Below are 26,638 nucleotides of genomic sequence, written 5' to 3'. Positions count from 1 at the left end.
GACAAACTTGGTTTGTTTTCACTTGAACGTTGGAGGCTGAGGGGCGGCTTGATAGAAGTTTACAAAATTATGAGAGGCGTGGATAGAATAGGTTGTCATAGTCTTTTTTCCAGGGTAGAAATGTCAGTTACTAGGGGGCATAGGTTTAAGATAAAGGGGGAAAGTTTAAAGGAGATGTGAGAGGCAAGTTTTTTTTTACATAAAGGGTGGTTAAATGCCTGGAATGTGCTGCCAGAGGAGGTGGTAGAAGAAGATACAAGAGGCATCTTGACAGATACATGAATAGGCAGGTAATTGAGACAATAGAGGTAACAAGTGGAACTCTTTGCTGCAGAAGGTTGTCGAGGCCAGGTCATTGAGTGTCTTTAAGACAGAGATAGATAGGTTCTTGATTAATAAGGGAATCAGGGGTTATGGTGAAATAGCAGGAGAATGGGGATGAGAAAATATCAGCCATGATTAAATGGCGGAACAGACTCGATGGGCCAAGTGGCCTAATTCTGTTCCAATGTCTTATGGTCTTATGGATACAGACTGCGTGGAATCAAAAGGTCTTTAGTTTAGAAAGACACGTGTCAGCACAGGTTTGGTGAGCCAAAGGGCCTGTCCCTGTGCTGTACTGTTCTTTTTTCTTTGAAGTTCTGTTTTAAACTTCACCCCTCTACTGGGAAATTCATTTTAATATTGATTACCCATTGCACTAGTGAGAACTTTCTGGCATCAGTTCCACGTTGGTAGCATTGAAAAAGATTTTGCTTCTTTGCCTAGTTTGAACCTGTACCCAACTTAAATTAATGACTAGAATCGGGAAGTTGAAGGCAAATTTACAAATAATAATTTTAGTCGGCAAATGGAAGAGCCAACACCTTTAAGCTGCAGGAAGATGTCCGTGGGTAACATGACTTCCAACAAAGTCCACAGGCTTTCAGATGCAGCTGTGGAGATGCAGGTGAAGGAGGTGAATAGGAAATCTATGGATGGTGGGCAGTTACTGTGCAGGGCGAGAGGAGGCACATTTATTAATGTAATCAGCTGACAGACGTACAAAGGGGCCTGGGTATCCTTGTACCTCAGTCACTGAAAGCAAATATGCAGGTACGGCAAGTAGTTAGGACGGCAAATGGTCTGTTAGCCTTCATTGCAAGAAAATTTGAGTACAGGAACAAGGATATTTTACTGCAGCTGTACAGGGCCTTGGGGAGACCATACCTGGAATATTGTGTACAGTTTTTCGTTGTTATCTACAAAAGGATAGACTTGCCATGGAGGGAGTGCAGTGAAGGTTCACCAGACTGATTCCTGGGATGGTTGGATTGTCACATGGGGAGAAATTAGGTCGACTGGGCCTGTATTCACTGGAATTTAGAAGAATGAGAGGGGATCTAATTGAAATAAAATTCTGATAGGGCTGGACAGACTGGATTACACGAATGTTGTTAGCTCTGGCTGGGGTGGGGGGGGAGGGGGTGGAGTCCAGAGCAAGTGGTCACAGTCTCAGTGTACGGGGTAGGCCATTTAGGACTGAGATGAGGAGAACCTCCATCACTCAGAAGATGGTGAACCTGTGGAATTCTTTACCACAGAAGGCTGTGGAGGCCAATTCACTGAATATATTTAAGAAGGAAATGGATAGATTTCTGGACTCTTAAGTGTGTCAGGGGATATGGGGAGACTGCTGGAGTATGGTGTTGAGATAGAGGATCAGCCATGATCATACCGAATGGTAGAGCAGGTTCAAAGGGCTAAATGGGACACTCTTGCCCCTATTTTCAATGTTTCTACAAAAAGGAATGGAGTGAGGGATATGCTCACAACACAACAGGTAGTTGCTACTTCCCTTTATCAATGAATAGAGTAGCATTCCCTTTTAAATCATACTGGTATTTGGAACTGACTTAAGTATTTGTACACTTAGAAATGCAAAAAGAACATTTTGTATAGGATTAGAAATAGGATTAGGACAAGGAATTGCTGTGTAATAGGTACCATGCGTTATTCCCAAACAGGCAAATTAACCCCCACTGTGCAAAATTGAGACTACACAAGAACAAAAAAAGATTTATGCTACGTCCAAGAAACATCTGGCAATTTATACTAAGTTTGTGCCTACACAATTAACTTTTAATATTTCAATACTTTTCTGATGACAAATTACTTTTGAGTACTCAGAGTAACTATCATGCCATTCCAAACTCATACACAATCCCTGATATATAAATGAGATTTCTTTTCAGTACAAGTTTAATTTTCAATAGTTTGAAAAAGACACTAAGATAATTTGCTGATATTTGAGCACTGAAATTTATGTTCAGCATTTGTCCTGTATTAAATGGCTTCACATAAATCAGCACCATCTGTTTTATTTTAATGTAACTTGGTCTATAACACTGAGATATTTTCCAGGATGTTGAATAGAGATGATGGAATCCATCCATCATCATGTTAGTCACATATACTCTTTGGCAAGAGCTAGCAAACATTCAGAAGCTCAGTTATTTAAAAAGCTGCAGCAATGAGGGAAGAATAAATTTCCTCACTACTTCATACAAACACTTGAATCTAGTCATCCTGTCTTTGCATTGTCCTTCCATACAGTGCTCAGAACAATTATTCCCTTTTCCATTTCTCAAATAATGCCAGAAGATCCCTAAGAAGCGTAGAATTTTTAATCTAAATAAGACCAGAGGATGGTTAATTCAATGCCAGATGCAACAAACATTAAAGCTACTTTTTCCAGAGGCTCTTTTTCGAACTGCTGGAACGGATTTATCTTATACCCTTGAAGAATCACTGAAACCCCACCTTAGAGTGGATCAGGTCTTCAGAGATAAGCAGCAGCTTTTTATAACCAGTTATGTACATTTCCCCTGAATCTTTATGTAAAATATTCACTTCAAACTGAAAGCCTTTCTGTTCCAAATGCAAGCCTGCCCCATATAACATTGAACTGATTTGTGTAAAGGCAGCAGGTCCTTGGAGACATTTCAACAGTTGATTATTTTAATTTTAAGGAATGTTGGGGGTGCTCTTGAACCCACGCTCACTGTCCATGCGAATGCCGGCGGGGGCTCAAATCCGGAAGTTGCAGTTCTTGCTGGCGAATTCGTGATTTTGGATCTTCCCCACCCCTCACTGGCAACATTACCAAGTTCACACTCATAATGGGCATGCATCTGCTTTTCATGAATTTGAATGTATTTAAATGTTATTACCCGCTCCCTTGCCAAATATTGACCTCCGATGTATATTGACACCGTGCAGACATACCATCACGTCAGAGTGTTTTACAACAGATTCACACAGATATGAACCTGTTGTGGGGGTCTCCCGGGGGAGTGCAAAAGTTAAGTATAGTCCCCAGGGAAGAGGGTTGGAGCCAGACAGTGGCCTGCAAATGCCCCTGGCACTGGCTCTTGGCACAGGCTGGCACTGCCATCCTGGTAGTGCTAACATGGTAGTGCCAACCTATGCCAAGGGGCAGGCCCCAGTGCGAACTTCATGGCGGGGAGCGGATGGAAGAGCTGGAATGACGACGATAGCCGTTGTGGGGGAAGAAGGGTCCAATGATCGGGTGGGGGAGGGTGGTGGAAGGGGCTGATGTTTGGAAAGGGCTGATGATCAGGGTGGGGGGATGGAGGAGTGCCGACTGATTGGCAGTGGGGAGGGGAGCCCTTACGACCTCATGGATTGGGGGTAGGAGGTTGGTATACTCAGGTTATGATTGGGGAACCCTTTAAAGATGGTGCCCCGATCTCTGTGCAGCTGGGTTTTGCCAGTGTGTTGTATAAACACACCCTCTTGATTATTTTTGGCAAAGTGTCATAAGATCTGGAGAGAAAATTGGCCTGTTTCTCTGGAGAGAAACAAACTGTTTTCTCACCGGAAACTGCCATTTATTGGTGTGATTTAGCTCATCGTTACTGACGTGCAGTGCATTTGAAACTACTACCCATCATTATGAAGTAAAAGCAAATGCAATTCTCTAGTTTGCACATTAGCTTTCTAATAACTTTCCAGAAGGACTCACATGAGGTCTTTCAGCACCATACGTAAAACACACAGAAGCTGTTTCCCTTGCTTACCTGGAAGCTGGTGTTCGTGGGAGGACTTCGATGATATAGGCTCCGGCATTGACATCAGGGAAATCTTTCTGCCTCTCTTTCAATTCCTTTGCAAGGCTGCAAAACAACCAAGATTCAGCAACACGTACAGATCCAAATTGAAACCTGCACCAAATTCTTTGAATTTAGTGACAACTTTATATTTCCATGACCACAAAATGATTCCCACCATTGAGATACCCAATCCAGATGCCAAGACGAATAGATAATGTGCTTGAAGTTATCTTTTATAAGCTGTGCATTATATTGTGTTAATAGCCTGCTTCGATTTGTTTCATAAATTTTAAAGTGAAAAGCCATTGAATAGCATGCTAATGATTCTCTCAACATACCTTTCATTTAGATTGGTCAGCGATATATACTTCTCTCATTACTCACTTGGTTCTACTCGATCAAAGACAGGGCATAAACTGGTGATTGTCCTTCTCATTCCTATAACATTGCTTTCAATCCATCCTTGGCCCTCTCTTCTTCTTCACCTACATGCTTCCCCTTGTCATCTACAGTCACAGGGTCAGCTTCCTCAGGCAAGTTGATGACACCCCCATTTCTACCACCCCTCCAGTGCCTCTGCTTTGTTGGACTTCTGGTTGGGCATCCAGGTTTGGAAGAGATGCAAATTCCTCCTGTTGAACACTGGGAAGACTTTGGAATTTACTCCCATCCTCCTCCCCGGCCACTGTCTCAGGTTGAACCAGGCTGTTCACAACTTTGGCGTGCTATTCAGTTCTGAGCAAGTTTCTGGCCTCACATCATCTCCATTACAAAGATTGCTTACTTTCACATCCGTAAAGCCATCTAGCTCTGCCCTTCCCTCATCTACCGAAACCCTTTTCCATATCTTTGTCACCTCCAGACTTGATCCAATATTCTCTTCACCAGACACCTCCATCTTCCCCAGAGTTCAGTTCATCCAAAGCTCTGCTGTCCATATTCTATTCTGCAGTGAATTTCGCTAGCCTATAACCTGTTTTCAAGGACCTACACTAGCTCCCAGTCCCCATACCACTCAAATATAACTTCACTCTGCGGTTTACATCCCTGCACTGCCTTGTATTCTCTCTAGTGCTGCAAGCCCCCCCCTCTCAAATACCACCATTGGAAATCTGCATACAAAGAAAAAAGTTGGACATCAAATGAATGATCTTTACAAATCATCACAATATGCATTAAAACTATATTTAGAAAGACAGTTGATTCTTTCTTGACATTGAAAATCTGACTGTACCTCAAAAGTACGAGCCAGGATTTCCCTCGTGAAACCTACATTTAGATGGTCCTATGCAGCTTTTTCCTGCAACTACCACTCAAAAATCATTTTTTTGAAAGGACAGATCAGTTGCAACTCAACATCACAAGTATGCCCAAGACCCATGGAAATTACTACAAGTGGTCAGCTAATAACTTTTCATCCATTTTACATTCTGTTGTCATAACTTCAGTTTCCCATCAGCCACCCGTGTCAATTAGATTGTAATAACACAGCTTAGCAACTGCAAAGCACAAGTCAATCTCTCCACTTCCCCCCCAACAAAATCTTTTTTGAAATTAATGTTTATTCAACTGCAAGCATTCATCACATCCTAACACTCTGCAGTATTTTGCAGTTGGGCAAGATTCTCCTGCCTCCCAGCTGCGTGTTTCTCCGTGGTGCAAGGCGGAGTGGTGGGATTCTCTGATCCTACTGCTGTCAATGGGAATTCTCATTGTAGCTGCTCAATGCCACCGGGAAACCTGTGGGCAGGGCTGCGCTGCCAGCGGGACCAGAGAATCCCATGTTATGCAAATTGTATGGTGACTGTTCATAGAGCAGGACGAGGGGCTAAGCAGCAAAACTCAATGCACAACCAAACAGCGTCAGTCGCTGCTGGGAGGCAAAAGCTTGTCAGTACGACAGGGGTTGGCTGTTTGACCCAATGGTGACAAGCTTACCATGTTGTCCATCACTGGCACATATTCATATTACACCAACCATGAAGATGTCAAGTAGCTTGCAGCTGCATATTGCAGAAGACCGAGTCGTGTTAGCAATGAAGCAGCACGTATACAATATATTTCAGCATTCATATTATGCAACTCTGCACCCTTCAGAAACTAGCACATTGCCACAGCTCTACTCTATAAAGATATAAGTTTACGGATTACTTACGCAGGAGTAAGTGTAATCATTCTAACTCCCAGGTACCTCTTTTTTGTTGGAGCTTGTCCTGTAAAAAGAATATCTAACTTATTTAGAAACGAACATTTATCTGGTAACTTGAAATAGTTTTTCTGAACACATTTCACACGACTTTTGTCTGCCTGGATTTTCAATGTGCCAATCAGAATATTGGTGTTCAAAAATAAATGTGCTCCTTTAAAACGTGCTTACAGTTTCGCTAGTGACACAAAGCAGTGGAGATTCTCACAAAACATTGATAATATTGCTACACATAGCAACCAGAGGAATCCTGACAATAATATTTAGTGTGTAATTGCAAAATGAATCACGTAACCGTTTCCCAAGCTGTTCCAGCCCGAACTTGGCAATCTTTGAGATTAATATTGAAAGATGATGTTCATGTTATGAACACACCCCTTAATAAAATGATCTGAATCAGAACATAGCTTAGAGTTTCCCCACAGGGTAAACATGATGCTGAGAGCAACATGTTCTCAACAGAAATATAAACCACAGCTTGGCATTGCCATATTACAGTTATGAAACAGGGGACAAAGTGGCTTCCTGATGTAGGGCAGCAATCATTACAGATGGCCAGAACCCCCATCTACAATGTAGCTAACTCTTGGCTCATTTCTTTAATCTATCTGTAATGATTAGAAATCTGAGCCATTAGCAGCCAGATTTATTTGATGACAATTTTTAAAATTGGCAACAGGTGGCATAGTACCACGAAAAGTGGACTCAAGTTCAGCTTCTAGTATCTTATCAAATAGAAGTCATGTTGTGCTTGAGTATTGGTTATTGTTCTCTGACATAAAACATAAATTGTGGCTTGAAATCTGATAGCAGTTTCTCAGATACAACCAATGTGCAATTAACAACTGCACCAAATGAAATGCAATTTGATGCCTCCAATACTTGCAAGTGACAAATAGTCTCAGTACATTTTTAATGTTCTGATGTATTGTTAATACAATTCTAGATGTAATCTGACCACTTAACCCAAGTCATGGTGCTTTGTAACACTTCTTGCAGTGGCTCCCAACTAGTATTGTATAAAATGTACAGAATTGATTTAGGAACTCCTGGGGGATTGGTTGGAGGGGTGGGTCAGGGGGGAGGCGGGGCGGGGGGGGGGGGGGGGAGGCGGGGCGGGGGGGGGGGGGGGGAGGCGGGGGGGCTGAGCCCCTCTTCACAGTTCTCTATCATCCATTAAAACAGGAATCTCAAGACTCTGACTCACCATCTTCAGACAGTATTCTCAATGCTTCATTATTTTGATTGAGTGGATGTATTGAGTTTTTTCTGCAGTATTTGTGCATTTCATCTGCGGGTTTTACTGGGAGACCTATTTTTGTTTGGGGACACTGGCAGTTGCCCCATATTTGTTTAGAATCCCTTGAATCCATGTTTTAATCCATCCTTGCAAATGGGATTTTGAAAAGGTACCTTACAGCTCCTTTCATACTGTTGCACCATGAAATCTTGTGCTAATTACACGGCTACAACTCCAGCTACACTGTTGTGTTGTTACTGTCTATGCTGCTTCACAATACTATTGTCTCCTTTTCTGCTGTATTCTTACTGTTCGCTCTCTACTGTTACATTATGACGATCCGTAACTCCTTCACACGTTTGCTGCCACACTTCACTGTAAAACCTTCCTGAAGTCTGCTGTACTGTCTAATCTTCACAACAGTCACTTCCATAGAATGCCTACAGTGCAGAGAGAGACCATTCAGCCCATCGAGTCTGCAACAACTCTCCGAAAGAGCATCTCATCCAGGCCCAACCTCCGCCCTATTCCCATAATCCCACATATTTACCATGACTAATCCACCTAACCTGCACATCTTTGGACTGTGGGTGGAAACTGGAGCACCCAGAGGAAAGCCACACAGACAGATGAGAACGTGCAAACTCCACACAGTCACCCAAGGCCAGAAGTGAACCCGGGTCCCTGGCACTGTGAGGCAGCAGTGCTAACCACTGTGCCACCGTGCCACCCACTTCACTAACAAAGTATTACAACTGTCTCAATCTGAGATAACTCAAGGTCTCCAAGGTCATATTTCACAGTGTGGTGTACTTGGATTTCCAAAAGGCATTTGATGAGGTACCATTAAGAGTCAGCCCCATCTGGAGTCACATATATTTTTCAAGGTGGTTAAGGGAAACACTACAAGTGCACTGAAGGCTTCATTTATGAGTTTGATATCAACTTAAGAGTCCATGATTGTTGCATCTGGCACAATGAATAAAAAGAGGCATGGCTTCCTTCAACTACAAGAACACATCAGAGGCAAAGGGAAAAGACAAGGAGAGGAATTTTAGAGCCAGCAACTCAGCCAAAGCTCTATTGATTGTGGTATCTTGTCCTATCTGTAGTATCTTCTGGTGACCTTAGCAATCACCTATGCATCCACTGGAACCCCTACCAAAACTCCAGATAATGAACATGGTCATCTTTGCCCCAAAGGATGAACAAGATTACAACTCTTAAGAACTCCCATTTTTATATCAACCTGATTCATCGCTTTAATGTTCCAAAAATAATGTCTAAAATCTCCTTTTTAGGGGAAAACAAACATATAGTCAGCTCTGAATCCAATGTAAAAAAGAACTCCATTCATAGCCCAGAAGTGCATAGCCCAGGAATGGCTTCCCGAGTTTGTATTCACTGACTTTTACAGCTTAAGTCACAAATTGTGTTGACACAGTCTCCAGCCCCCAGTTTCCTTTTGGCATCAGTGTGTAAATATAACTTTGTGCCAGTCTGGAAGGACAGTATCTGCAGGGGGATTATTATTGCCTATAGTCGGAGCCAGTTGCACCTCCCTTTTCTTCAGAGCATTGCTGCTCTTTAATAAACAGCATGGGATAAACAGCATGCAATAAAATCTGCCAGAAATATGGATTGCTCACCCTTGGTACAAAATTTGCTGCTTTCTCTGCAAACTTTGGGGTTGATAGTTATCGAAGTTATAGAATCACTACAGTGCAGACAGAGGCCATTCGACCCATCAAGTCTGCATGACCCATTTTTTCTATCTTACCCAGACTCTATCCATGTAACCCCACGTATTTACTCCGCTATTCCAGGGAGGCAGTGGCGTAGTGATATTGTTGCGGGACTAGTATTCCAGGGACCCAGGGTAATGGACAGGATGGATAGGGAGCAGCTGTTCCCCTTAGTTGAAGGCTCAGTTACGAGGGGACACAAGTTAAGTGAGGGTGGGAGGTTTAGGGGGGGATTTGAGGAAAAACATTTTTACTCAGAGGGTGGTAATGGTCTGAAATGCACTGCCTGGGAGGGTGGTGGAGGCGGGATGCCTCACATCATTTAAAAAGTACCTGGACGAATACTTGGATTGGCCATAACATTCAAGGCTATGGGCCAAGTGCTGGCAAGTGGGATTAGGTGGGCAGGTAAGGGCATTTCATGCGTCGGTGCAGACTCGATGGGCCGAAGGGCCTCTTCTGCACTGTAGTATTCTGTGATTCTGTAATACTCGGGTTCAAATCCCACCATGGCAGATGGTGAAATTTGAATTCAATAAAAATCTGGAATTAAAGTCTAATGACAACCATGAAACCATTGTCAATTGTCTTAAAAATCCATCTGGTTCACTAATGTCCTTTAGGGAAGGAAATCTGCTGTCTTTACCTAGTCTGTCCTACGTGTGACTCCAGGCCCACAGCAATGTGGTTGACTCTTAAAAATGCCCTCAAAGTTGGGCATTAATTGCTGGCCCAGCCAGCAACACTCACATTCCCAAGAACAGAACACTAAGGGCAATTTTACATGGCCAATCCACCTAACCTGCGTACCTTTGTACTGTGGGAGGAAACCGGAGCACCCGGAGGAAACCCATGCAGACATGGGGAGAACATGCAAATTCCACACAGACAGTCACGCGAGGCCTGGATTGAACCCAGATCTTTGGCGCTGTGAGGCAGCAGTGCTAACCACTGTGTCACTAGGCTGGCCTTCCATTGTTAGACAACAAGTGGTAGTAAAATTGAGCAGAGTGCGTTCTGTCAGTTCCACCCCAGCCTGCCAAAAGTGAAGTTATGATATTGTGGCAATCAATTTCTTAGACATTCAGTTCAATCATTCGATTATATATATTTGCTCTCTTATCCACGTGGAAAGCCCCTCGTCACAAAACATTTGAAATTTAGAAGTTAGGTGATTCAATTAAACTAGTTATTCACCGAAAAAGGCAAAATTCTTAATTATAGTAGCATTGCTTCTCCAAATAAAATAAAGAATCTATAAATTTAGCAGAGTTTGAGAGTTAGACTTGAAATTGAACTGGAAAAAGTAAGTGGGCCTTCCTCAGTTTTATATTCTAACGTTGTGCGATTAAACTCTATTTCTCTCTCTTTCTCTCTGTAAATCAACCTATACCTATACACCAATATAGACACAACAAAACTGGCTCCATTCTGCCCCAGTAACATATGTAAAGTTAAAGTTTAAAGTTTATTTATTAGTCACAAGTAGACTTACATTAACACTGCAATGAAGTTACTGTGAAAATCCCCTAGTCGCCACACTCGGGCACCTGTTCGGGTACACTAAGGGAGAATATAGCACAGCCAATGCACCTAACCAGCACGTCTTTTGGACTGTGGGAGGAAACCTACACAGACATGGGGAGAACGTGCAGGCTCCGCACAGAGAGTGACCCAAGCCGGGAATTGAACCCGGATCCCCAGCGCTGTGAGGCTACGCTGTGAGTGCTAACCACTGTGCAGCCCCTATGGCCATATGGGCTGGAGTTCGCCAACCTCACCTGCAGCTGAGATCCTCCAGTCCCGCTGCTGTGAATGGAGAATTGGCAGAGCGCCAAATTCTTTGTTCTCACTGGCAGCGGTAGTGGGGCATACAAGACCAGAGAATTCTGACCATGAAACATATGTATATAATGCATCAGTTCATATGAGAAGATTGCAAGTCTAATACTAAAACCCTTGGCAGGGGGTGAGAAGTTGAAATATCGATCTCCAGGACTCATTTTCAAACTTTGAAGTGTGTGGAGAGATGAGACTATTTTCCCCTTCCTTACGCAATACATCAATGCAGTCTGTTTGGGTGCCGCTTTGAATTTGGTCTCAACTTGGCTCTGGTAAGACTCGGAGTGATCAAAGTTTACAGCAGAAAAGGAGGCTATTCATGCCAAGGCATCGGTTTCTGCTCTTTAATGCCTGATGCAGAAGGCTGATATGCAGGTACAGCAGCTAATAAGAAATGCAATTGGAATTTTGGCATTTATAACTAAAGGAATAAAGTATAACAGTAAGGAAGTGTTGCTGCAATTATACAAGATGTGGAGATGCCGGCGTTGGACTGGGGTAAACACAGTAAGAAGTTTAACAACACCAGGTTAAAGTCCAACAGGTTTATTTGGTAGCAAAAGCCACACAAGCTTTTGGAGCTCCAAGCCCCTTCTTCAGGTGTTGTTAAACTTCTTACTGCAATTATACAAGGCATTGATGAGATCATACCTGGAGTACAGTGTACAGTTTTAGTCCCCTTATTTGAGGAAGGATGTAATGGCATTAGAGGAAGTTCAGAGGAGGTTCACCAGATTGATTCCACTAATGAGGGGTTTGTCTTTTGAAGAGCGATTAAGCAGTTTAGGCCTTTACTCTCCAGAGTTTAGAAGAATGAGAGGAGATCTAATTGAGGTATATAAGATGATAAAAGTTATTGACAAAGTAGATGTAGAGCGGATGTTTCCTCTTGTGGGTCAATCTAGAACAAGAGGTCACAGTTTTAGGATAAGAGGTAGCAGATTTAAAACAAAGATGAGGAGAAACTACTTCTCCCAAAGGGTGGTGAATCTGTGGGATTTGCTACTCTTGAGTGCAGTGGATGCTAGGACATTAAGTAAATTTAAGGAGGAAACAGACAGATTTTTAATTAGTCATGGGTTGAAGGGTTATGGAGAACAGGCAGGAAAGTGGAGTTGAGGCCGAGATGGGATCAGCCATGATTGTACTGAATGGTGGGGTAGGCTCCTGCTCCTTGTTGTGTTCTTATGTTTCTTAACAGAGCAATTCTAAATGATTCCCACTTCCCTGAAAGTTGCACACATCTGTGCATCCTCCCCTGCACAAATGGTTATCTCCTTTTCCTTCAAAAGTCTTTTTCTCAGCTACTCAAAGGCAAACAAGGCTTGCGCCCACTGGGAACAGACTAGAGACCGGCCAAACACTTTGCTTGGAGGAACACTCACAAAAGAGAAATGGCTTTAATCCCATCAGTCCAGGCTAGATTTGAATCCAGATCACAGACAGGAATAACCAATGTGGGAATTGACTGAGCCTTCAGCAAGTATCTATTTCAGAACCAAGTTGTACTTTCGGGAGATGGAATTGTCATGATATTTTCCAATGTTTTGAAATGGTGTCTTCAATGTATGTACCCTGCTCTGCCCTACTGGACAAGCAGTGAGAGGTTCCCGGCAGTTTGCATTTAGTTGGTGTACAAGAATATCACATGCTGATATTTATTTCCAATTTTCCTAAGGCAGCACGGTGGCACAGCCCCATTGCCTCACAGCACTGGGGACCTGGGTTCAATTCCGGCCTCGGGTGACTGTGTGGACTTTGCACATTCCACACGTCTGCGTAGGTATCTTCCCACAGTCCAAAGATGTGCAGATTAGGTTCATTGACCATGGGAAATTGCTCCTTAGTGTCCAACGATGCTTGAATTAGCCATGGTAAATGTGTGGGGTTTGGGGATAGGACAGAGGGGAGGGCCTGGGAAACATGCTCTTTTCGAGTGTCATTGCAGACTCCATGGACTGAATGGCCTCTTTCTGCACTGTAGAGATTCTAAGAATCCTCCTTATGTGGAATCTCATCTTGTACGCCACTTCACAGCAGAGTGCCAGGGCACAATCACACTAGAACTAAACTACCTCAGATCCAGATTTTAAAACGACACTGCACTGTTGCATACAAGGTCTGGTACAATTTATTGAAACAAAGTAAAGAGTGACATACCCTTCGCTTGTCGGTCATGAGATTCAACTAGAAACTGTCGAATTTTGTCTGATGGAATTGCAAATGATATTCCAGCAGTCACCTTCAAGGTGTTAATTCCAACAACCTCACCGTCCTAAATGAAACAATGTACAAAAATGCAATTATTTGGCAATTTGTCAGAATAGAGAATCCATGATGTTTAAATGGAATTTGCATTCAACAGAGTTCATACTAACAGAGAAATGTGGGGTAGAATGACATAGTTAATGGAAGTGAGAGCACCCAGAGTGTATAGCAGAGTATCTATATACACCACGCAGAAGATATCACAGTACCGTCCATTCAGTCTTAAACTGTGGCTGTGAAGAGGTGTCACTCAGTCACATTCTGCCATTGATGTGTTAGCACAGGGTTAGGCTCGAAATCCCAGTGCTTATTAAACAAAACAACTTGCGAATAAAATTAATTCAAAACTAGAGCTAACGAGACAAATAATTAAAACTTAATGAAGATGAGGCGTTTGTCACAGAAAGAAGAAAGAAAACATTCTTACCAAGTTCACCAGTGGACCCCCTGAGTTTCCATACTATGAAGAAATCAGAAATAATTTTCAGATCAAAATATGGACCATGGCAATGTCTGTGGGAAAAAACCTTAACTTATAAGAAGTGCATCTGTGTCAAACATACATTGATAATTGCATCCGTCTGAATGTAATCAATATCTGAGTTCCGTAGTCCCAGCTCCTTCCCTCCTCGCTGAGTTGTGCTCACTATTCCTGTGGTCACTGTGTTTTGGAGGGAAAATGGACTTCCAATGGCAACCACAAACTCGCCCGGTCTCAGGTCTGTGGAGCGACCTAGCAGCAGCACTGGCAGCTTGCCCTAGCAACAGACAGCAAAATTGTTAGGGTAGATGCTTGATTACATTGCAATGTAAACACTGAAGGCTATTAAGAGAGAAAAAAATATGATTAATTATGACTAAAAAAAAGGGATGGAACTTTTCCCACAAAATTTTATGTTGTAATATTCTTTGAAAACTTTTTTCCACTTCTCAAACTGATGGGATACATGTCACTGTCTCAATTGCAAGTTCCTGACTTTGCCCACAGTGTCAGCGTTGGAATGCAGGGCTGTGACCCAGTAATGAGAGCAGAAACATTAAGAGGTGAAACACTCAAACCGCCGTGATTCAGCTATTGGTAGTCAATGTCCAAGTGGCAAAAAGGCAAAAACAGGAATGCAGTTCACCTCTCTGCCCTCTCGGCTGGATGTCTGTCCAGGAAGGACCAAGGGGTGGTAGGTGAGAAGTCCACTTGCAATGTCCAAGTTGAATACTTGCTCACCTGGTTTTGGAAAGGTCTACAGATAATTTAAACAGTGAACTATAAATCTAACCCACACACAGAGAGAGTGTAGAAAGGTACAAGGTTAAAATATGTAAGTGGCATTGCTAAGGCTACTGAACTGCCACCCTCACATTGGCTGACAGTCCAGGGGTGTGTGGCCATCCGCTAAAGGGCCCCAACTGCAACTAACTGACACAGATAAAATACGGCCAGCAGTCTTCAAACAGCCGAGACGGGATGATTGCTTTAATATGCCAGAAGTAAATTCTACACCTTCCTTATTAAATAGACAGCCTTACAACAATAGAAATTTGTATTTGAGACTTTCCGTGTTCAATTCAAATCAAGTGTTGATCAGACTTTCCATTGTACCAAAGGATGCAATGACTAATAGAGTCATAGAGGTTTGCAGCATGGAAACAGGCCCTTCAGCCCAACTTGTCCATGCCGCCCTTTTTTTAAAAACTCCTAAGATAATCTAGGTTGATTAGCCATTCTAAATTGCCCCTTAGTGTCCTGGGGTGCATAGGTTAGAGGGGTTAGTGGGTAAATATGGAGGGATATGGGGATAGGGCCTGGGTGGGATTGTGGTTGGTGCAGACTAGATGAGCCAAATGGCCTCTTCCTGCACTGTAGGATTCTATGATTAATCCCAATTGCCCGCATTTGGCCCATATCCCTCTATACCCATCGTACCCATGTAACTATCTAAATGCTTTTTAAAAGATAAAATTGTACCCACCTCTACTACTACCTCTGGCAGCTTGTTCCAGACACTCACCACCCTGTGTGTGAAAAAATTGACCCGCTGGACACTTTTGTATCTCTCCCCTCTCACCTTAAACCTAAGCCCTCTAGTTTCAGACTCCCCTACCTTTGGGAAAAGATATTGACTATCTACCTTGTCTATGCCCCTCATTATTTTATAGACCTCTATAAGGTCACCCCTCAGCCTCCAACGCTCCAGAAAAAAAAGTCCCAGTCTATTCAGTCTCTCCTTATAACTCAATCCATCAAGTCCCGGTAGCATCCTAGTAAATCTTTTCTGCACTCTTTCTAGTTTAATAATATCCTTTCTATTATAGGGTGACCAGAATTGCACACAGTATTCCAAGTGTGACCTTACCAATGTCTTGTACAGCTTCAACAAGACGTCCCAACTCCTGTATTCAATGTTCTGACCGATGAAACCAAGCATGCCGAATGCCTTCTTTACCACTCTGTGCCACTTGATGGATGTAATACATCCATCAAGTGGCCCCACACTTTCAGAAAATGGATTAACTATTTTTAGTCACTGACATCCAGGATTACACAGGCAAAAACATCAACTGAGCTGGCAAGCTGAGACAAAGCATTTTTCTCTCAAATTTAAAGCCTCCCATTGATGGAAGCATTCAAAAATCTGTAGCCTGGGGCGAGACTCTGAAAAAGTACAGCTGGCACCTATTGGTTTACTTTGCGATTTTGTGCTTCATGATGCTTTCAATCATCTAACTCAGCAATAAGAACCAAGCCTTTTCCATCACAATGCTTTTTTGTAAATCTAAATTCATGAAGGAAAGATTCTTCTGTCAGCTGCATCAATAAAAATGCCAACTCAAACAGCACCTCTACACATACAGATTCTTTTACTGATAAAGTTAGCAACTGAAGAAATGAAATTATTCCCTGGGGTCTACTCTTCCTATGAACTGTTGTAAGTCAGTAAAACAAATGGATAGGTTTCTCAATGCTATGATTCAGAATGGTTACTGCCGGTAATGGGAATGAGAATTAATAGTGAACAACAGGGACCCGGATTCAATTCTGGCCCTGGGCATCTGTGTGGAGTTTGCACGTTCTCCCCATGTCGGCGTGGGTTTCCTCTGGGTGCTCCGGTTTCCTCCCACAGTCCAAAGATGTGCAGGTTAGGTGTATTTGTCATGCTAAATTGCACCTTAGCGCCCCTAGATGTGTAGTTTAGATGGATTAGCCGTGGTAAAAGTGTGAAGTTACAGGGATAGGGCAGGGTGGAGGCTCTGGGTAAATTACTCTGTCAGAGAGTCAGTGCAGACTCGATGGGTCGAATGGCCTCTTCTGCACCATAGGGATTTTATGTTTCTATGAACTGACCTGCCATTCTAAAACTAGCTCCAGGTTTCACCATCTCAGCTAATTTAACAGATCAATTTAACTTTAGGTATTGATGTGTATGGTCTAACTATGCTAATAATCTGTTACAAAAGTGCTGAGTACCAGTTTGGCAAGCACTGCAATCATTTGTCAGAACAAATTATCAAAACCAACGATAGAACATGCTTCAATTACAAACAAAAGGTGACTATGAAAAATAGATTTTGAAATGGACTTGGCCAAAAGTACAGAATTTTAGCTGTGGAAAAAAGAAACAAGTACACCCTTAAAATCAAAAGAACTACAAAAACAATGCATTATGACTACACAATCATTGAAATGGTTCACTTTAAGCATGCTCCAACTCACTTTGTATACCAATAAATCAATGACCATTAAACATAACCCTCACTGACTAGGCTATAGTTATTCAACAACTAAATGCTATAAGGGTGTCCTTGTGCATGAATTGCAAAACGTTGGTTTGCAGGTGCAGCAGGTAATTAAGGCGACAAATGGAATTTTGTCCTTCATTGCTAGAGGGATGGAATTTAAAAACAGGGAGGTTATGGTGCAGCTGTGTAAGGTGCTGGTGAGGCCACACCTGGAGTACTGTGTACAGTTTTGGTCTTCATACTTGAGAAAGGATATACTGGCACTAGAGGGGGTACAGAGGAGATTCACTAGGTTGATTCCGGAGTTGAGAGGATTGGCTTATGAGGAGAGACTGAGACTATACTCATTGGAATTCAGAAGAATGGGGGGTGGATCTTATAGAAAGATATAAGATTATAAAGGGAAAAGATAAGATAGAAGCAGCGAAGTTGTTTCCACTGGCGGGTGAAACTAGATCTAGGAGGCATAGCCTCAAAATAAGGGGAGCAGATTTAGGACTGAGTTGAGGAAGAACTTCTTCATCCAAAAGGTTGTGAATCTGTGGAATTCCCTGCCTTGTGCAGCAGTTGAGGCTACCTCGTTGAATGTTTCAAGGCAAAGATAGATAGATTTTTGAACAGTAAAGGAATTAAGGGTTATGGTGAGTGGATGGGTAAGTGGAGCTGAGTCCACGAAAAGATCGGCCATGATCTTATTGAATGGCTGAGCAGGCTCGAGGGGTCAGATGCCCTACTCCTGCTCCTAGTTCTTATGTTCTTGACATCAGTTAAATCTCTGGTGCAGAAAATCATAATTAGTTAACCATTGTCTTTCATTTGTAATTACTTGAAAAAACCACATAGGAATCAAACAATTTTTTAAAATGCTAATAAAACCATGAAGAATGTTGCAGCATAACTAATGTCTATTATGCCCAGACAGCAGGTATAAAATGACTAAAATAGGTAGACCTGGAGCTACTGGTACAATATAGACACATACATTAAAAGAGGTTCAGCTGTTTAAGTCTGTCAGTGGTTGAAGCATAGAGACCAGAGAGATTTCAATTTCAATCTCTAGTCTGTGTTGAGTTAATAAATTTCAGCTGGGGTGTCAGTGGGAGTGCAATAAATGGTCTCTAGCTCCATTGCTGGGATGGGAAAATGGACTAAATTTCCTGATCATGGTTGCTGCTGACTGACCACTGTTCAAATTGCATTTGTGTAGATGTCGTGTGTGGACAGGTCAGCTTTGGCTATGCCATGTTAATGGTATGTTCATTACACACAGGAGAAGGGCATAGTTTAAATACTTAAAGTACTTACAAAGAAAGACTGTTGGACACTGAGTTAGTAGATAGAATGATGTGGAGATGCCGGCGTTGGACTGGGGTAAACACAGTAAGAAGTCTCACAACACCAGGTTAAAGTCCAGCAGGTTTATTTGGTAGCACAAGCCACTAGCTTTTGGAGCGCTGCCCCTTTTTGCCTGGGCTTGCAAAATCTCACTAACTGTCCTGGCTGGAGACAATACACATCTCTTTAACCTGTGCTTAACGCTCTCTCCACTTACATTGTCTGTACCGTTAAGACTTGATTACCTGTAAAGACTCACATTCCAACCATTATTTCGTAAATTGAGTTTGTGTCTTTATATGCCCTGTTTGTGAACTGAAATCCCATTCACCTGATGAAGGGGCAGCACTCCGAAAGCTAGTGGCTTGTGCTACTAACCTGGTGTTGTGAGATTTCTTACTTAGTAGATAGAAAGCAGACATGTGTAATGCTGCATTCTGTGAATAAGCCCATTATCAAGGAAAGTATTAGTGTCTAGCTTCATACTTCATCTGGCTTGGGAATGAATTGAAATATAATTTCTCATGATCAAATAACTTTCTACCACACAGAGTGTTGACATGTGTGAAGTATGGCTACTTGAGTGAGATTCTCGAGAGTTACTGGCATCTGCAGAACAATCCATTAGTGATTAATTGATGCTGTTCAGGTGAAGATGATTAAATGGAGTTCAAAAAGAATTGGGGGAAAAGCTAATTAAAGAAATATGCCGATGGAAGACTCGTTAATCACAATCAAGCATATTCAACTTAAAGTTTATTTATTAGTGTCACAAGTAGGCTTACATTAACACTGCAATGAAGTTACTGTGAAAATCCGCCAGTCGCCATACTCCAGTGCCTGTTCGGCACACTGAGGGCGAAATTAGCATGGCAATGCACCTAACCAGCACATCTTTCGGACTACAGGAGGAAACCAGAGCATAGAATCATAGAATCCTACAATGCAGAAGGAGGCCATTCGGGCCATCGAGTCTGCACCGACCACAATCCCATCCAGGCCCTACCCCCCATACATTTACCCTACCTAGTTCCCCTCACACAAAGGTGCAATTTAGCGTGGCCAATCCACCTAACTTGCACATCTTTGGGGTGTGGGAGGAAACCGGAGCACCCGGAGGAAACCCATGCAGACACGGGGAGAACGTGCAAACTCCACACAGGCAGTCACCCAAGGCCAGAATTGAACCTGGGTCCCAGGTGCTGTGAGGCAGCAGTGCTAACCATTGTGCCACCGTGATATCCTAGCTTTTATATTGTTCAAGAGTCACGTTCTGTTTTCAAAATGTAGTTCTCATGTAGTTAGCTGGCGGCTTATAAAACGGATAGGACTAGTTAATTCTGTGAACCCATAAAGATCCACAAAAAAAATCTTTACTCGCAGCCAAACTTAGCAAATCCCAGCAGATTTATAATTAGCTTGTATCCAGCTGCCTGACTCTTGGCCATTAAGAGCTGGCAGTAAAGCAGCTTTAATCTTTCACATCGGGCACATCAATGGCCTAGGTCAGAAAATGAACACAATGCTAACAATATCAATTCAAGTGTAATTTTTTCTCTGCTAATTTAGGTCAGAATTTTACATTATCTGGCTGTGTAATGAAGCATCAGCTTGGTCAACATTTTCCGCTGTGAAAAATCTGGCAGACGGTCAGAGCCGCAGATAATTGGAATCCAGATAAGTGAAATGTCACTGTAAACATTAATTGGTGAGAATCTGCCCCCCCCCCAATCACAGCAGCATTTCCATCTGTTTCTGCAGCTCCACTAATGAAGAAAAATGAAGATGGCGTCTCGAACAGAGACATAAACATATTCTCCAGTTGGCTATCTGCACTATAAGCTAAAGTGGGTCCATGTGGCAGATGCGAATATAGTAATACATTGAGAAGGCATTTTTTTATCAGTCATCATAGTGGAATTTCATACTCTGTGTTAGAGCCAGCAATGCCAGCTCCACAGAGACTGGGGTGCCCTTTAGAAAGAGTGCCCTGATCGGAGTTAAAACAATACATCCCACCCTCGCCTCCTGCCCCCTCCCCCCCCACGGATAAGGGCAATATCCACCCACGATCACCAGGTGGTGATACAAGCTGCAGCATGTCAGTAATAGAGGGAATTCTGTATTTTATTTATCTTGAATCAGTATAATTCCATGACCACGGGTGATATTAAACACAGATGACAGAGGTCTTGCCCACTGGCTGGAGAGCGCTAAGAGATGTACGTTGTCTTCTTTGGGAAATGGACAGTGGCGGTGACCCTTCCACAAAGTCAGGGATCCCAGGGGAAGAAATCCTGTTCTCTGAGGGCCGTTGGCCCAAATCAGAGGCTGGCCACTGTGCATTGCAGGCAGCGCCTCTGGGGCATGTTGCAGCCTCTGCCAGCTATGTACCCAGGATTGCCAAGAGACCAAGGCTGCAGGTATGAGGGCAGAATGTGGGTCGATAGCAAGGGTAGGGGGATGACTTTCAATGGGTTACCCCCCTTCTATTGTCAAATCCCCTGATCGGGCACTAGGTGCCCTTGGAAGCCAGCAAGCAACCTCGATAGGGTTTAATTTTCCAGCTTCCCGCATGGTGACTGCCTCTCCCGCCGCTGGTTTAAGACCAGGAGTGGTGGGACGAGACCCTTAATTGGGCACTAATTCCCAACCATTAGCCTCAATTAGCAGCAGGATGTAATAGCTGCCACGGGTCGTCCTGTCCTGGACTTAATTGGGGCAGAAGCATGAAAGCAAATTTGTCCCCTCCTGCCACCTCCACCCAATTAAATGTCCCCCTACCGCCAACCCCGCCTCAGGGTAGGGCATTAAATTCTGCCTCATCTGTCAATTCAAGCAACCATCCTAGGCACAAGGTCCATTATTTTCAGCCGGTAGAAATGAGAATGTTACAGTAAATTCTGTGTAGCATTTAAATAGTGATCACACTTTGTGCTGTGAACTGCTAGTCTGTCGATTGTAACAATACTAAATTCAACTAGCTCCTAAACGCCAATGTGAATAATTTAACAGAAAAATTTGTAGCTAGAACTAGTATAGGATTTGCCTACCAATAGATTGCTTACACATTTATTGAAAGTCAAATATACAGATGTATTCCATTACACCTGGAGGGTTAATGGCAGCTTTTGAATTTGCAACCCTCCCCCCACTCTAAATTTCTCAGTCATACACAAGAAACACTATCAGGACAACACTGGTGTTATTTAGCCACTCAGAGGATGCAATTTGTCCAGACTTGTCCTTGGACATGATTGGAGTCTGACAGGTGAGACTGTGGTTTGGTGATTCAATGCAAAGCAATTTTCTTAAAACCATACGTGATCAAACCTGTCTGATGTTGCACAGTAATTCTGAATAAATTTAATGTTAATTAATGACACCCAATCTGAGAGAAAAAGCTCATTATTTAAATTTGTGCTGTTCATGTTAATATCTTACTCCTCTGTTCTGGTAAAAGGTCGTCACCTTGAAACATTGGCTGGAATTTCTCAGCCGTTCACACCAGCGGGATTTTCTGGTCCTGCCTGCAGTGAATGGAGATTTGGCTGAGCGCCAAATTCTCCGTCCTCGCTCGCAGTGGGGCGGGAACGACCAGAAAATTCCGGCCATTAACTTTAGTTCCCTCTCCTCAGATGCTGCCTGACCTGCTGAGTGTTTTACAACACGTTGTGTTTTTATTTCTTGCATTGGAATGTTTTGCTTTTGTTCATAGAATCAAAGAATCATGACAGTGCGGGAGGCGGCCATTCAGCCCATCGAGTCTGCACCGACCACAATCCCATCCAGGCCTTATCCCTGTAACCCCACATATTTACTCTGCTAATGCCCTGGCACTAGGGTCAATTTAGCATGACCAATCAATCTAATCTGCACATCTTTGGAAAGCCACACAGACACGGGAAGAATGTGCAATCTCCACACAGACAGTGACCCCGGTCCCTGACGCTGTGAGGCAGCAGTGCTAACCACTGTGCCACTGTGTTACCTTTCTCTTTATTGGTGAGAACTGAGGAAAATTGAACATTTTTAATTGTGATAAATAATATTTATAAAGGCTATATAGGCTCAGACTGTAGGCTCAGAGCAGCCTTTATGTGATTACATTATACAAAATATATCTAACTGTTCAAGTATTCTAGATTCCTGTATTGTTTATAATCTTTTTTAATTGTGAGATCTGCTTTTCTTTGCAAATTCTTTCAGATGCTTGAATAAAGTTATTTCTCAGTAAAATTCCCAAACATGGCCAGAATTCTCAAACCTCGCCCGCAACTAGGATTCTCCGATTCCGCTGCTGTGAATGGAGTGGATAGAGCGGTTTCTGGGCCGCTTGGGGTTGTGGGAAGGACAGCCACCATTCATCAGTGGCAGTCAATATTGTTCACAAAATCAAGTCTGGAAAAGCAAACAGAGCAATTAAAGGTTGTGTTTAATGTCAGAAAAACTACTTCTGTCAAGGCTTTTAATTCATTTTACGTCTACAATATTTTAGAAGTTAATTATTGAATTTGGCTGAATACCAAATTCTCCGTTCTCGCTGGCAGCAGTGGCGGCGGTACGAGATTGGAGAATTCCGGCTAATTCTTCAGCTGCTAATGAATTCACCTATAACCGGTTAAACCTTTTGTCCTTAGGTGACTAGTTAACTTGGAAAAGAAAAGTGAGAAATAATAAAAATAACATGTGCACAACTGGCCTTTGTTCTATGATGGTTATATTTGCCATTTTTCATTACTGCATTCACAAAACCAGGTTTTTTTTCAATATTTAATTTCATAGAAATCATAGAAACCCTACAGTGCAGAAACAGGCCATTTGGCCCATCAAGTCTGCACCGACCACAATCCCACCCAGGCCCAAGTCTGCACCGACCACAATCCCACTCCCATATCCCACATATTACCCACTAATCCCTCTAACCTACACATCTCAGGACACTAAGGGGCACTTTAGCATGGCCAATCAACCTAACCCGCACATCTTTGGACTGTGGGAGGAAACCGGAGCACCCGGAGGAAACCCACACAGACACGAGGAGAATGTGCAAACTCCACACAGACAGTGACCCAAGCCGGGAATCGAACCCAGGTCCCTGGAGCTGTGAAGCAGCAGTGCTAACCACTGTGCTACCGTGCCGCCCCGGTAGCACAGCTGTGTCATAAAAATGAAATTTTATGAGATGAAAATTGGATACTGATTTACAGACAAGAATTGGGCCAACTGGAAAAGGACAATAAAGAGACAAAGTAAAAAATATTACAATAACAAAAGTGCTCTCTACATTAGAAAGCAGTGTGGAAATGTCACAAAAACATAAAATGCCAGAGACACCTTTTGAGAAAATGCATGTCAAGTGACCTTTCTGGTATAAAACAATCTGCAGAATTGAAGGATATTATTGATGAACAGCAGCTAAAAAGGAACGGACAAAGAGCAAGGAGAATGGAGGAACAAGGCAAGAGATAAAACGACATGTATGAAGAGACACAGATTGACCTGGAAAGGGCTAGTGTGGGGGGACCGGAAATTGTAAGAGGGCAAAAGTGATAATGCGAAGGTAATCGAGACACTGAAGTATGAGAAGTGTTCAAAGGATCCACGAAGTGGCAGAGGAAGCATGGAAATCTAGCAAAAGTGGGGCAGGTTCTCCCAACTCAGGAGGTTGATGGGTGAGAGAAGTGGGTCAATGTCAAGGACACAGACAATCCGGATAGCAGGGTTTTCCAACAGTGGAGTGGAGTTCCCTCAGCCATTGAACTAACCTATTTGCCTCTACTTCAAATTCCACTGCTGTTTAACCAATGAGAAGGTAAAAGAAACAAGAGGGTGCCATGATGACACTGCAAACATAAATTGAAGTACAGCTAAAGAACAGATAGAAGAGAAATCACTGAGCATGCACTCACTTCAGTAAAATCAGCCATAATGGGCTCTCTAATGAAGGAACATCTGTTGGGTTTCATCACAAGTAATCACACCTGAGCTAAGGCTGTGTGCTGTTTCCCAACATAGATCTCGCTCAATGATAAGTAAAAATAGTAGAATGGGAGGTTTCTTGGCCAGCTGCAAAATTTATTTGTACAGATGTTAAATACTATTATGTACAGCTTGCTGACTGAATGTTGGATCAAGTCCTAACACTCCAGGGGTTCATTTGTGCTGTTCATTTATACTGTTGAAAATCAATTTCACTCCAGTCTCAGCTGCTTTTAAATCAAGTCGCCAAAACACAGAGGTTGAAACAATCTGTCCAGTGCATTCATAGGAAATCTATCCAACATGCATATCTAACAGTCAAACCTGTAAAGCACAGTGGTAAGCAAGAAGTGAAAATTACCCTCAACCCTGAAAATATAAAGCACAAAGACTAATCACACAACCCCAATTTTAACTCCTACTTAGTAAAATATTTTGGAATTCACACGGTCCTTTGAAACAAGCTATGTACATTAAGTTACAGACATCACATTTTGAAAGCAGAAATTAGAGTTTATTAATCATTAATACTGGTGTTCCTTTTTATGACAAATCAAAGATCTCTGATGCTAAAGTCCTCACGATTGGTTTAAAGGTAAACGTTTATTTATTATTGTCACAAGTAGGCTTACATTAACACTGCAATGAAGTTACTGTGAAAATCCCTGAGTCGCCACACTCCGGCACCCGATCGGGTACACTGAGGGAGAATTTAGCATGGCCAATGCCCCTAACCAGCACGTCTTTTGGACTGTGGGAGGAAACCCACACAGACATGGGGAGAATGTGCAGACTGTACAGTCACCCAATTCGGGAATCGAACCCAGGACCCTGGCACTGTGAAGCAGTCGTGCTAACCACTGTGCACTGTGACGCCCTGATAGCTCAGTTGGTAAAATGTCAATCAACAGGAGATTCTTTTTAATTATTTCTGCTACACAATAAATTTCATTAACTTTTTTTTTAAAAGATCATTAAAAAATTCCAAACAAATGACCTAGCAAACACATCTAAACATGTTTGGAATGCTCCATCTAACCAACCATGCAGGACTTGCAAGAACCCATCAATCTGTGTAGAGAGCTGACTGGTTCTTCCAACTTTTGTCCACCCAAGCCAGAGGTCCAACTATCGTAGTTTCCTATCTGTACATTGCTAAAAGATGCATTAATAAAAGGGGACTGAACAATAATGAAGAGTTAGAAACATTGGGTGTTAAGTTGCAGTTTAGATTTCAAAGTATTTTAAAGCAGATGACAGTAACAGAATCCTGATCATCTAAGATCAAGTTACAAACTTACAAAAGTACAGAACTGTTACGTGCAGAAGGAGGCCATTTGGCCCATTGTGCCTGCACCGGCTCTCCAAACAAACATGACTTGGTGCCATTCTCCTGCATTTCCCCCATCCCCCTGCACATTGTTTCTATTCATATAATCATCTAATATCCTCTTGAATGCCTCTATTGAACCTGCCTCCACCACACTTCCAGGCAGCGTTCCAGACCCGAACCACTCGCTGTTCCACATCACATTTCCTTCTTTTGCAAATCATTTTAAATCTGTCCCTTCTCGATCTTGATCCTTTTAGTGCAGGAACAGCTTCTCCTGTCTATTCTGTACGTACACATTTTTGGAAAAACAATTTTATATTATTTCTCAACAATGAGTCAGTGTCGGTTTTGCATTCTCAAGTCAGAGGTTGAGGTTTCAAGTTCCTTCAGAAATTGTGCAATCAATTTAAGTCAACACTTCAAAGCAATATGGAGAAAGCACTACCATGACTGGGTTGCCATCCTTTGGGCAATATATCAAATTCAGTGAGTGATTCAGATGGTGTTAAAGATCCTACAGTACTATTAAAGTAAGAGTAGAGAGTTGTCCAGACGAACATTACTCCCATAGCTAACACCATAAAAACAACTTCATCAGTCATTCACTGTTTTGCTGTCTGCGGAACCAAATTGTCAACAAATGGCTGACAACTTTAACTGCACTTCAATCAAACTAATTGCATGTAAAGTGCTTTGAAGTGTTTTAGTAATGCAGTAGAATTATATAAATACAATTTCACCATTGAAGTGTAGTGTTTTGCCAGCATGATTATCTATCATATTTCATTGTGGGAATGGCATTTTTTTTAAACAGTCAATCAGAAGCTATAGTATAGT

The 26,638-nt window shown here is 42.5% G+C and overlaps 1 protein-coding gene across 2 annotated transcripts in view; it reads right to left on the bottom strand.

The window, feature by feature from the left end:
* htra1b (HtrA serine peptidase 1b) overlaps positions 1–26,638 on the bottom strand; it is a 69,533-nt gene that overhangs the window by 10,743 nt on the left and 32,152 nt on the right. For both annotated transcript variants that reach the window (XM_078223352.1, XM_078223351.1), the window contains exons 4-8: positions 13,980–14,174; positions 13,844–13,876; positions 13,309–13,423; positions 6,271–6,328; positions 4,083–4,178 (exon numbers count right to left, since the gene is read on the bottom strand). In XM_078223352.1, the coding sequence (XP_078079478.1) occupies positions 4,083–4,178; positions 6,271–6,328; positions 13,309–13,423; positions 13,844–13,876; positions 13,980–14,174 (497 nt within the window). The remainder of the gene's footprint in view (positions 1–4,082; positions 4,179–6,270; positions 6,329–13,308; positions 13,424–13,843; positions 13,877–13,979; positions 14,175–26,638) is intronic.

The sequence above is a fragment of the Mustelus asterias genome, chromosome 11 (genome assembly GCF_964213995.1).
Source record: "Mustelus asterias chromosome 11, sMusAst1.hap1.1, whole genome shotgun sequence".
In the NCBI taxonomy this organism is placed as follows: domain Eukaryota; kingdom Metazoa; phylum Chordata; class Chondrichthyes; order Carcharhiniformes; family Triakidae; genus Mustelus; species Mustelus asterias.
The sequence above is the reverse complement of the archived record's forward strand: the minus strand, read 5'-3'. Positions and strand labels throughout refer to the sequence as shown.